This window comes from Schistocerca cancellata, chromosome 10, assembly GCF_023864275.1.
Source record: "Schistocerca cancellata isolate TAMUIC-IGC-003103 chromosome 10, iqSchCanc2.1, whole genome shotgun sequence".
In the NCBI taxonomy this organism is placed as follows: Eukaryota; Metazoa; Arthropoda; class Insecta; order Orthoptera; family Acrididae; genus Schistocerca; species Schistocerca cancellata.
Genome location: NC_064635.1, coordinates 115,619,807 through 115,633,011, shown reverse-complemented (window position 1 = coordinate 115,633,011; position 13,205 = coordinate 115,619,807). Strand labels below are relative to the sequence as shown.

Below are 13,205 nucleotides of genomic sequence, written 5' to 3'. Positions count from 1 at the left end.
GCATAAAATACACTGATCTTCTGATGATCCAGCCAGTGGATTATCCTTGCATGGTTTGATGACTATTGAAAAACTAAAATAAAGAAAAGAAACTAAGCGTATTCTGTTACAATTAGAACAAATACTTTCATGCAGAATACAAATTTTTAATTGGGAAGACATAGATAACGAGACAGTTCTCACAGTGTTAAATTTCAGTTAGTTGATTTTCGGAAAAAAAATTAAAAAAAAACAAAACCTGACTTATTCTGTTACATTTAGAACAAATATTTCCATTTAGAATACAAATTTTTGGTTGCAAATAGTTTTTTGACAAAACAGTCTGCGAGCGGTTAAACAGTGGAGCCTACAAACCAGGATTAAATTAGTTAAGTGATACAGATATAGTGAACAATGTGTGTTCAGTAGAGGAACAGAGCAAAGACAGAGTTGTCAAGGAAATGATTATCATGCACACTGAACCACTGAAATGGATCGATCTGAATTTCAAGTGTATGGGACAAATTTATTTTGACAAAGCTGATGTTTTAACTCTCCAGAAAATGAGAACTGTCATTGTGAAAGATAGTGAATGAAGAAAAACAAAACAAAATGTACAATTAGTTCTCAGAAGTCAACTAGGAGCAAGTGATATAAAATACACACTGTATTTTAAATGTAATATTGAAAGTAAGTTAGTAAGTTCTGACGAGTAACAGTTCCTGTTGTGTTAATACAGTAAATAACCGATTAAGTAAAAATGTCTTATCTGTGTTTTTAATATTTTATCCATGCAGTCTTGAGCACACATTAACATGAATAATTGTGAGCGTGGTGTCCTCTGTTTTCAGGTTGATTACTTACAGACATTTTTGACTGCATGTCTATAGCCTAAATCCAGTATTACACCCCACACCTGTTATATAAAAGTCTTCACAAGTGTACAGCTGCCAAATTTTTCATTAGCTCTGTTACATGATACACATAATGCGTAAGTCTGCACCAGTGCCCAAGGGTACATATTCGGAACCACCAGCTTGTATGTTCATTACACTGTTGTGTGTGAAAGTTGATATTTTTGTAAAGCTGCTATTCACTCATATTGAAACTTCTGAGAGATCTAGCTTCATATTTTTTAAGCAGTTATTGTTACCTTGTGCAGCTACAGTGAAATTATGTTATGATTCTACAGAATTATGGACTATGTGTTTTTTTATGTAATGCTAGTACAAGGAAATGATTGTCTATTTTAATGTTTAATGGGATTTTACACATGGTGGACATAATTATCTGTGCAGCTTTAGCGATGCCAGTGTCTGCCTCAGTCATTAGGAGAAGGGCAGAATGACAACATAATACCAGGAGTAGGAATTGGGTTTGGCCTTGGCTTGGAAGAAGGGGTGAAGGCAGAGAAATACAACCCTGTTAATGAAGTTGAGGCCTGAATATCCACAGAAATTGAGGAATTTCATCGCAGTGGATGTACTTTGTCATTTGTACATGACAGGATTCACGCAAATTAAGTAATGAGGGTAGCTGTTTCACAATAGTGCGTTCACAAAGATGCAAAACACCTTTGTACAGTCTCCACTTGTCCCTGCCGACACAACTGCTCTGACTTATGTGGCTATTATCTCAGCACTGTCCTTCCTGGCATGCTGAAATAGTACAAAAACTGCAATCAAATGAAACACATGTTGTACTTTTACCATTAATGTGATACATACACATATCAAAAGTATAATTATGTGCACATTTATGTAAAACATATCAAGCAAGAATTAAACATTTGTAGACATACTCTATTGTGGTACAATGCATCTAGAGGATCATATACAGTGTGTATACTCCCCTGGACAACTGGGAAAAACATGGGAATTTTTTCATCATGGAAAAAGCCGGGAATTTTTCATTGTTTTATCAGCTAAATTTTTCGCAATTTTGACTGGTAAGACCTAATACTCTGTCAAAAAAATTTACTTTAGAATAATACGCATCATTATAACATACACAAGAGAATAACATCAAAATAAAACTTTAGTTGCAAAGAAAATGTACCATTTACAACAACAAAACGCCGTGCACGCACCAGCATCTGCCAACAACAAAATGTGTCAAAGGCCGTAAGACGAAGACTGTGCAATGTTTCATAACAACAAAGTACTTTCGACTAGTGTGATGACACAACTGGTCCATTTCAGCAGTTGCCATTGGGATCACACGCATGCACATAGTCACATATGAACAGTGCCTTCCCCTACTTCTGGCTACTTGAAGTGTGGCTGTTAGTTGTATGAGCAGTAGCAGCAAGCATGCAGATGCTACCTGGAAAAATTTTTGTGGCTTGCCAAAGATGCCAGATTCACGAATGCCCAGAGCTATCCGAGTTGTTGTGATGGGGGGAGATTGGTATTCTCCATGTGATCCATGTTTATGTTTTGTGGCTTTGATGTTTTCTCTTCGTTTACAGTTCTCACATCAAATGAAAACAAAATGGATTCTGTGACTGGAGCTATGAAGTTACTTAAAATACATTCACATAATTATGGAAGACTAAAGTATGTTATTGGTTTCAGTTTTATAATTTTATTTTATTTCCACATTATTAGCAATCGAGCATTAAATGTCTTGCAGAACAATCGAGTTATTTTTGTCGGTTTGCTAAAGCAATTTGGTTTTTTGTTAATCTTTTCCACAGAGACAGTCAATTTATTTGAAACGAAATGTTTCATTCTGCACTATTGGCTAATGTCAATTTTTTGTTGAATTTTGAGTGCATGTTTACATTGTCTGGCATGTATAATATTATGCCATAGTAAAGAACCAAATATGAGATAATACAGTACTGGTACTTCAAGAAAAATGGCAAACTCTAAAAACACTCTGAGAAGCGTAATACAAGGTAAGGGGTCCACTTCAGGGTAAGTCTGGACATATGAATGTGCGCTTTAAGCCAAAATATGCATTTCTCTATGGTCCACAAAATTCCGGTGCCCTTGGAGTATTCTCGAATGTCCTGTTTCTTTTATGACATAATACGAGATCTCTTAATGCTATATACATGCGAACATACGCAAGTTTTCACTTGAAGATGACTAAGCAGGCAAATTTGGTCAGTAGTATTGAATAAAATGTTTTGTTTCAAATATATTGACAGCTTTAGCAGAATTTTACAAATTTCCTTCCCTGAAACACAATGTTTTACAATCACGAGATATGTTTCAGCACTTGTCTGGTACCACCTCTAGGCTTGATGTTATATCTCAGTCTATATTGTATACATCTTAAATTTATTGAACACCATTCTTCGGTAAATTATAAACCTGCAGCACACTGTGTTTTATCATTGCAACCCCCCACATGGCTTAATTTTATTCCTGGAGTAAAATATAAACTGCCACTTGTCTTTGCTCCACAGATAACCTTTTTAATTTTTTATACAGTTTGAAACAGTCATGAAAAACTTATTTCAGCTTGTTGCTCTTAGTTCTGGTGTATACAAACAACTGTTCTTCCTTTATAATTTTTGCAAGTAATTTGTGTTCTTTCTTACTAGCTTTTTACAGTGTTGTGTAGATGTAAACCGGATTGGAAATGACACTTAAAAGTATTGCAGAGTAAGAGAGCTTGTGTTAAATTCACTACATAGCAAAATATTAGTGTACTTTCAGTGGTAGAGTCTTAGTTCTTATGCCAAGAACGGTTTTCTTATATTTCCTTTTACAAAACATGGATTACACTGATCAGACAGAACATTATGGCCACCGACCTACTACGGATATAAACCTGTCGAGGTGATAGTGGCATCAGCTGGCAATGAATGACGACGGCTCACACACGGTTGGTGCACGGAGTGCCAGTGAGCATGCTGTCTGTGTCTAGGATAGGGAAGGCGTATGATCTGTTTGAGTTTGACTGAGGGCTGATTGTGATGGCCCAGAGGTTCGGCACGAGCATTTCGGAAAATGCACAACTTGTCATGTGTTCGAGGAGTGTTGTGGTGAATGTCTTCAACATGTGGTGAAACCACGTCCAGACGTCATGAGGCTGGACAGCTACCACACATTGCAGATGTTGGACAGCAGAGTACAAATGTGCCTGAACACAGTGCACTGAACACTTCTAACAGTGGGCCTTCGCAGCCAACAACCCACGCGTATATCAATGTTTTCACCACAAAATCGGCAATTGTGACTGAATTGGGCATGTGACATTGACGCAGTGGCAGTGTGTGTGTCTTGGTCTGATGAATCCTTATACCCTCTTCAATGTGGCGATGGGAGGGCGCAAATCCGTCATCTTCCAGGGCAACAGCGGCTTGATACCTGTACTGTGGGATGGGGACAAACTGGCAGTGGCTCCAGTATGCTATGGAGAACATTCACAGGGGCATCCATATGTATAGCTGAGCACACACAAGGCACCCTGACGGCCAAGGAATATTGTATACTGGTTGCAGATCATGTACTTCCCTTCATGATGATCATTTTCTTGGTGGCAGTGCCATTTTCAACAAGGTAATGTACCATGTCACAAGGCCAGGAGTGTGATGGAGTTGTTCGAGGAACACAGTTGTGAGTTTCAATCGGTGTGCTGGCCCTCCAACTCACCAGATCTGATTCCAATTGAACGCATGTTAGACATGGTTGATTGTGGCATCAGAGCTCATCACCCCCCCTCCCTGCAATTTATGGGAATTAGGTGACTGGGGTGTGCAGATATGGTGCCTTCTCCCCCCAGCGACGTACTGAGGTCTCATTGCTTCTCTGCCATGCCGTGTCTCTGCTGTAATCTGTGGCAAAGGTGGACATTCTGGCTATTAGGTAGATAGTAGTAATGTTCTGGCTGATCAGTTTATGTTACGTGTGACGAAATTCATAAATCACAGAGAATTAAAAACTTAACACTTCGAGGACCAGCCTCTTGCACAAATCTCAGACCCAGAAGACCAGCCATTTATGTCATTATTTAAAATTTTATGGGCACATTTGCATTTAATATATCTTAAAGGGTTACACATGCTAAAAAACAACCCATATAATAAGTGAAAGCTTAGCTTTCTTTGTAGCTATACTGTATGTGTGTTAATCTAAACCATTAACTTGTCCTTTTTGTGTCTTCACACTGCTTAACAGTGATGTTGCCATTGGCTGACTACATCACATGTACTACGCTCTCAGCATTTGCTGTCATTGGTTGTCGAGATCAAGTGGCGTGAGCTATGATTGGCTGACAAAAGCGCATTGCGCAGCACGGTCTCGGTTGCATTGCTACAGAAACTGCTGTGCTGTATTTGATAGAATCCGTATTTGTACTTTCATAATACGAAAATATGCAATGTACTTACTCCTTTACACTTCTGTTACTGGTTTATACTTACAAACTTGAACCAGTTGTGTTGGTTGATTATATGCATTTTAATACCATGTCAGTGCTTCTCAAACTAAGCCAGATATGAGAGTGGACATGTTTCTTTTCCAGATGCTGGAATCTTTAGCGCCATCTCCAAGTTGCAGATCAGTGAGGTCCATGTTATCAGAATCTCGTACGTCACTGAATTCCTTGTCATCTGAAGGAACAGAATTTGAGAGCCCCGCTTATGAACCTCTTGGTTCATCACCTATCTTCATGCAGAATTTGAGGGACGAACATGAGGAGGTATTGCATTTTTCTATTTTGCATATGTGCGTTTTCTTTGTCTTCAGCTGTTATTGTAGTATCATTGACGTCGTGTTTACAATAGAGTGAAAACAGAAAAGTGTACATCAAAGTAGACAAATTCCTTCGTATGATAAACTAGGGGAAAGGCTTGGGAGAAATTTGATTGTGTAGGAATCTCGTACTACATTTTTCTTCATTTTTACTGATTGCATGATGCACTGATACTTAAATTTTTTTACCCCCCCTTTGGTTTATGTGAATGTTTTCTGTCCTTTGTAACAGTTTGTCTACCTTTGCATGATTGTGGTTACTATTTGTATATTTGTTTTATGTGTAAATATACATGTTGTGTGTTGTTCAGACTGTGAAGTTTGGGAGGTAGCAGATAGGTACTGTGAGGGCAGGCCATGAGCTGTGCTCAGATAGCTCGTTTGGTAGAGCCCTTCCCTGCAAAAGGCGAAGGTTGTGGGCTACAGCCCTGGTTCAGTACATGGTTTTAATTTGCCAGGAAGCTTTAGACTTTTAATGTTGACGGATGGCAGTATGACACTAAAAACTATAAATTACTCACAATATAGCCACATGGGAATTTTTGACAACTATATAGTTACTCAACATGTAGCCACATAGGTGCTTAAAAGATGCATCTGGTACTTTGATTTTGAAATATTTTACGCATTCCACATTACATAAATCAATAGAATGAGGAAAAATTCTGTTAATTTTCTTTTTTTTAAATATTTCTTTTTCATTTCTTGTGGGACCACGAATCGCAGATTCAGAAAACGAAGGTAATATCTCCGAGCTGTCGTTCGGACTGCTGCAGTTTAAGACAGCCACAGGAACTGACTTCTCCACCACTGAAGATACAAATGCAGAACAAGACTGCAGTTCGTCGTCTATCAGACGTGTTTGATGCTGTGCCATCCACTTCCAAGGGAGCAGCTGCTCATCGAAAAATGGCAGAAGAGCAGGTAGGGTGGTGTTGACAAGTTTCTAGCAATAGGAACCTGTAAAGTGTTGATCTAGTTCTCTACTTTTTGAGTTGACCCAGAGTTCCTCAGTCATATGGTTTTTTTCCTTAAAAGCTCACATCAAGACTGGTCAGAAAATTGCACCAGCTTTAACACTTACTGAAGACATCAGCGTGGGCAGAGATTCGAGCGTCGAAGAAACTAAGCAGAATGGTGCAGCCATTTGCTAATGAGACACACACCTGCAACAGCATGTTAACAGTTCTGTCGGATGGGGATGTCAAAGCGTACTGTAGCGGAGTACATGTGCAGTGGACATGGGGGTTTTTTAGGTTAGAGAATCCCCTCCCTAGGCCCGACAAGACGCCTCCTGAGACGCGGCAAGGTAGGAGTAGGCAAAATGCAACAGGGAATAACAATATTAATGTGCTAATAGTAAACTGCAGGAGCGTCTACAGAAAGGTCCCAGAACTGCTCTCATTAATAAACGGTCACAACGCCCATATAGTACTAGGGACAGAAAGTTGGCTGAAACCAGACGTAAACAGTAATAAAATCCCAAACTCAGATTGGAATGTATACCGCAGAGACAGGCTGGACAGTGAAGGGGGAGGCGTGTTTATAGCAATAAGAAGTGCAATAGTATCGAAGGAAATTGACGGAGATCCGAAATGTGAAATGATTTGGGTGAAGATCACGGTTAAAGCAGGCTCAGACATGGTAATTGGATGTCTCTATAGGCCCCCTGGCTCAGCAGCTGTTGTGGCTGAGCACCTGAAGGATAATTTGGAAAATATTTCGAGTAGATTTCCCCATCATGTTATAGTTCTGGGTGGAGATTTTAATTTGCCGGATATAGACTGGGAGACTCAGACGTTCATAACGGGTGGCAGGGACAAAGAATCCAGTGAAATTTTTTAAAGTGCTTTATCTGAAAACTACCTTGAGCAGTTAAACAGAGAACCGACTCGTGGCGATAACATATTAGACCTTCTGGTGACAAACAGACCCGAACTATTTGAAAAAGTTAACGCAGAACAGGGAATCAGTGATCATAAAGCGGTTACGGCATCGATGATTTCAGCCGTAAATAGGAATATTAAAAAGGGTAGGAAGATTTTTCTGTTTAGAAAAAGTGACGAAAAGCAGATTTCAGAGTACCTGTTGGCTCAACACAAAAGTTTTGTCTCAAGTACAGATAGTGTTGAGGATCAGTGGACAAAGTTCAAAACCGTCGTACATAATGCGTTAGATGAATATGTGCCAAGCAAGATCGTAAGAGATGGAAAAGATCCACCGTGGTACAACAACCAAGTTAGAAAACTGCTGCGGAAGCAAAGGGAACTTCACAGCAAACATAAACATAGCCAAAGCCTTGCAGACAAACAAAAATTACACAAAGCGAAATGTAGTTGAGGAGGGCTATGCGAGAGGCCTTCAATGAATTCTAAAGTAAAGTTCTATGTACTGACTTGGCAGAAAATCCTAAGAAATTTTGGTCTTATGTCAAAGCGGTAGGTGGATCAAAACAAAATGTCCAGACACTCTGTGACCAAAATGGTACTGAAACAGAGGATGACAGACTAAAGGCCGAAATACTAAATGTCTTTTTCCAAAGTTGTTTCACAGAGGAAGATTGCACTATAGTTCCTTCTCTAGATTGTCGCACAGATGACAAAATGGTAGATATCGAAATATACGACAGAGGGATAGAGAAACAATTAAAATCGCTCAAAAGAGGAAAGGCCTCTGGACCTGATGGGATACCAGTTCAATTTTACACAGAGTACGCGAAGGAACTTGCCCCCCTTCTTGCAGCGGTGTACCGTAGGTCTCTAGAAGAGCGTAGCGTTCCAAAGGATTGGAAAAGGGCACAGGTCATCCCCGTTTTCAAGAAGGGACGTCGAACAGATGTGCAGAACTATAGACCTATATCCCTAACGTTGATCAGTTGAAGAATTATGGAACACGTATTGTGTTCGAGTATAATGACTTTTCTGGAGACTAGAAATCTACTCTGTAGGAATCAGCATGGGTTTCGAAAAAGACGGTCATGTGAAACCCAGCTCGCGCTATTCGTCTACGAGACTCAGAGGGCCATAGACACGGGTTCACAGGTAGATGCCGTGTTTCTTGACTTCCGCAAGGTGTTCGATACAGTTCCCCACAGTCGTTTAATGAACAAAGTAAGAGCATATGGACTATCAGACCAATTGTGTGATTGGATTGAGGAGTTCCTAGATAACAGGACGCAGCATGTCATTCTCAACGGAGAGAAGTCTTCTGAAGTAAGAGTGATTTCAGGTGTGCCGCAGGGGAGTGTCATAGGACCGTTGCTATTCACAATATACATAAATGACCTGGTGGATGACATCGGAAGTTCACTGAGGCTTTTTGCAGATGATGCTGTGGTGTATCGAGGGGTTGTAACAATGGAAAATTGTACTGAAATACAGGAGGATCTGCAGCGAATTGACGCATGGTGCAGGGAATGGCAATTGAATCTCAATGTAGACAAGTGTAATGTGCTGCGAATACACAGAAAGATAGATCCTTTATCATTTAGCTACAAAATAGCAGGTCAGCAACTGGAAGCAGTTAATACCATAAATTATCTGGGAGTACGCATTAGGAGTGATTTAAAATGGAATGATCATATAACGTTGATCGTCGGTAAAGCAGATGCCAGACTGAGATTCATTGGAAGAATTCTAAGGAAATGCAATCCGAAAACAAAGGAAGTAGGTTACAGTACGCTTGTTCGCCCACTGCTTGAAAACTGCTCAGTAGTATGGGATCCGTACCAGATAGGGTTGATAGAAGATATAGAGAAGATCCAACGGAGAGCAGCGCACTTCGTTACAGGATCATTTAGTAATCGCGAAAGCGTTACGGAGATGATAGATAAACTCCAGTGGAAGATTCTGCAGGAGAGACGCTCAGTAGCTCGGTACGGGCTTTTGTCAAAGTTTCGAGAACATACCTTCACCGAAGAGTCAAGCAGTATATTGCTCCCTCCTACGTATATCTCGCGAAGAGACCATGAGGATAAAATCGGAGAGTTTAGAGCCCACACAGAGGCATACTGACAATCCTTCTTTCCACGAACAATACGAGACTGGAATAGAAGGGAGAACCGATAGAGGTACTCAAGGTACCCTCCGCCACACACTGTCAGGTGGCTTGCGGAGTATGGATGTACATGTAGATGTAGACTGCAGAAGTGAACCTGCAAACAAACAAAAAATTAATAATGCAACTTTGTTTTTCTGAGACGACAATTAAAACTGTACGACTGCCGCTCGTACGTTCTCCAATTTATCGAGTAGATATGCCATTCTGTTTTGGCTCCTGTAGCAGTGAGCTGCGGTACTGTGGCAAAGTGAACTGAATACATGGCCAGAGTGGCAGCAGCACTGTTGTGTTTATGTCCAACCCTAAACTGGGACAGGAGGCAGCAACGGCGTTCACTTCAGTGCTGCCACACGCTTCACACCTGTACGTGCTACTGAATGAAGTGCCTATTTAGAATGAGATTGTAAGCAGGTTGCACACTATATCTTACCAGTGCTGTTCACAATACTTCAGTGGCAGTATTTGTAAAATTACTGTGCCCGGTTATGTCATTATTTTCCTCAGCTCTGTTTGCAGATTTGTCGTCTTCTGTTTCATTTGCAGACATTGATGGCGACTCATTGTTTGAATCTGTCCCAACTGATTCTATTAGACTTCCAGTTTCCTTGCCTGTCAGAACATCTTTTCTCCAGTTGTCGTCATACATTTTTCGGCACGATAAATTGCCTTTTCAATCTTCTAATGTGATGACAGCAAAAGTGGACCGACGGTGGGATCTTATGGTTGGTGTGTTTGGCTAGTGATGGCGAGGTCCAGAGTTCATTTCCTGGTGACCACCTTCACTTTTTCTGTGGTGAAAAGTGTTGGAAGATGATCCACTCATCCTTGTGAAGCCAAATGAAAAGCTGCTTGAATTAAAAGAAGTGATACTGATGTTCAAGCTGCCTAAATGGTTATCTGTTTTGAAGCCCTCATACGACTATCTCGTGAATCACTACTGGGAATGTTGTGCACCAGTTATTGAACGTGCAATATTCTTACCACGACATGTTTTGGGACTGCGTTCTCCCATTACCAAATGCTTAAAGCTTCTTTACCAGTTGTGCCTTAAGAGTATAACCTGCCAACATGAGATATTCTAGGAAGAGTTTCATGTTTGATTTTGTCCTTGTGCTGCTGGGTCTTTATTTTTGACAGTGCCTAATGGCGTACCAGCTTTAAGAACTCAATGATGGGATAACGTAATCCTGAAACATGTTTTGGTAAAAATATTATACACTTCACAACTGGTAAGGCACATTATGTTTATTTATTAGCACCAAAATCTTCAGCCTTTATAATGGATGTACCTTAATTCTTTTTGAGGTTCCAGACTGGTTAGGTCTATATGGTATGATTACAGTAGGAGGGGAACCATTTTCTAACACATTTTTGGCAATGGAGTAAGAAGAGATAGTTGGTGCTGTCTAATGCCAAAAGTTCAGCTTTCCTTGTCTCACCATGTTTTTAATTTTCTTCTGTCTGTTTCTTCACAGTAGTCCAAAGTAATCACGTAATAGTCATAGTGGTGAACACAAAAAAACCTCTGTTTTCAAAAATGAAATGCTGCCTAGCACAGTTGTTTGACAGTACTCATCGGATACTTTAACTTGGCAACATTTATTAATGGTGTATTGTGTATGAATCAACAGTTTGTGTACTTCTTTTGCAAGTACGATCTCAAGTCCACATGTGATGACTCAATTATTTTGGCATGTTTTAAAATCAGTCACATAGGTGGAACATAGTTTTTTCCAGAGTTTCTCTGATAGCCCAAAAGTTCTGTTTTGTTCGACAGAAGGTGTGAGCTTTTTGGAAATATGTTATGTCTATGTCTCGTTCATAATATTGCTGTCTAATAACACATTTATCAATATTGTCAGTGCAGTACTTGTTGTGTGTGTGTTTTGCTTATTCTGCTTTGTGTCTGTTGCCTGAATCCTGCTGCACTTGGCATCGTGCCCCTTGTACTGTAACTTGCACATCACTGACTTACAGTAGAACATCGATTATCTGACCCTCGATTAATTGACTCCTCGGGTTATCTGACCACGTGTTCAACCGTCCGTCTGCGCTCCGCACCGTACAGCGTCCCAGTTTTAATGCTTGTTTTTACTGCTGTCACAACACGTTTCCACCTGAGTCACGCTCCTTGTGCATGCTCAGTTGTCATTAAAAAGTTTGAGGGATTCTGAAAGAGTAAAACTGGCTACAAATCACAAAGGGAAACTAAATATTCTGCAAAGACTTGACAAAGGTGAGCCTATTATTAAATTAGCTTTTGAAATGGCTTTTGGACTGACAACTATTAAAGACCGGAAAAAGAACCAAAAAAATATGAACCTTTTTTGTTAACAGTATATGGTGAAAATGCTCAAACAATAAGAACAGCATTGAAAAAATTAAAACTTAAGCTCTTGGATGACGCTGTGTGAATTTGAATTTGTTGGGAAAGACTATCGAACCCTGTTGTAAAAAAAAAACCCACTATTAACGTGCACCAAAAAGTGGGTGGTGAAAAAGATGTATTCCAACAAGTGAAAGGTGGCTATGCTTGATGGAAAAACCATTACGGTGCTAGGCAAGTTGCTATTTCAGGTGAAAATCTTTCTGATGATAATGATGAAAGTGGGAAATGTGCTGAAAATTTTGAAAAAATAGTATTAGAAAATATACTGGTAGCTAATCAGTTATAAAAAATTGACGAGACTGAGCTAAACTATAAAATGCTCCCTCAAAAAACACTTGTCTCATAGTACAAAGCAGTCATAGGCACGAGACTAGCAAACGAGTGGCTGGCCATTGAAACATGCAGCATTGCAAGTGGTAACCATAAATTGCTGTTAATTGTAATTGGCAAATCTGAAAATCCAAGAGCTTTTGAAAACAAATACACCAGCACTTTCCGTTTAGTACAAAGCTAAAGTGCTTGGATGAATGGTAATTTGTTTAGGGAGTGGTGTTTTGTTGCATTTGCTCATACTATTTAAAAATTCTTCAAACGTCATCACTCAAGCTTGGGAAGAACTTAAGACAGCCAGTCTACAAAAATCACAGAATAAAGTTTGTTGTAGCCTAAACCAAGAGCAAGAACTTCCATAATCTAATGAGTCAGACACTGCAGCTTCAGTCGCTGATTTGCAAACACTTCGGAATGATATCCAGCATACTGATGTAGAGGAATGGGTAGCAGAAGGTGATGGTTCTGCTGTTACCAATGAAGAACTTGGAGGTTATCAGACCAGTGATCTTGCTTTGCAACAGTATAGTGTTGGAAAAGAGGATTCAGATGGTGAAGAAAAGGTGGAAGACAAAAACATCAGCCATTCTGCAGGAATGGATGTGTTTGAGACTGCCCTCAAATATTTGGAACAACAGCATACTGCTGTAGCTATGGATGACATATTGTGGGCAAAGAAGTGGTGTGAAGCACCTGCAAAAGAAATTGAACAAAAAAAATTTACCTTTTTAAAATAG

The 13,205-nt window shown here is 39.8% G+C and overlaps 1 protein-coding gene across 1 annotated transcript in view; it reads left to right on the top strand.

Annotated features, from left to right (window-relative positions):
• The window catches only part of LOC126106175 (serine/threonine-protein kinase PRP4 homolog), a 168,689-nt gene extending 155,484 nt beyond the window's left edge, over positions 1-13,205 (top strand). Inside the window, exons 16-17 of the mRNA XM_049912413.1 lie at positions 5,461-5,637; positions 12,894-13,205. Of these exons, the coding sequence (XP_049768370.1) occupies positions 5,461-5,637; positions 12,894-13,205 (489 nt within the window). The remainder of the gene's footprint in view (positions 1-5,460; positions 5,638-12,893) is intronic.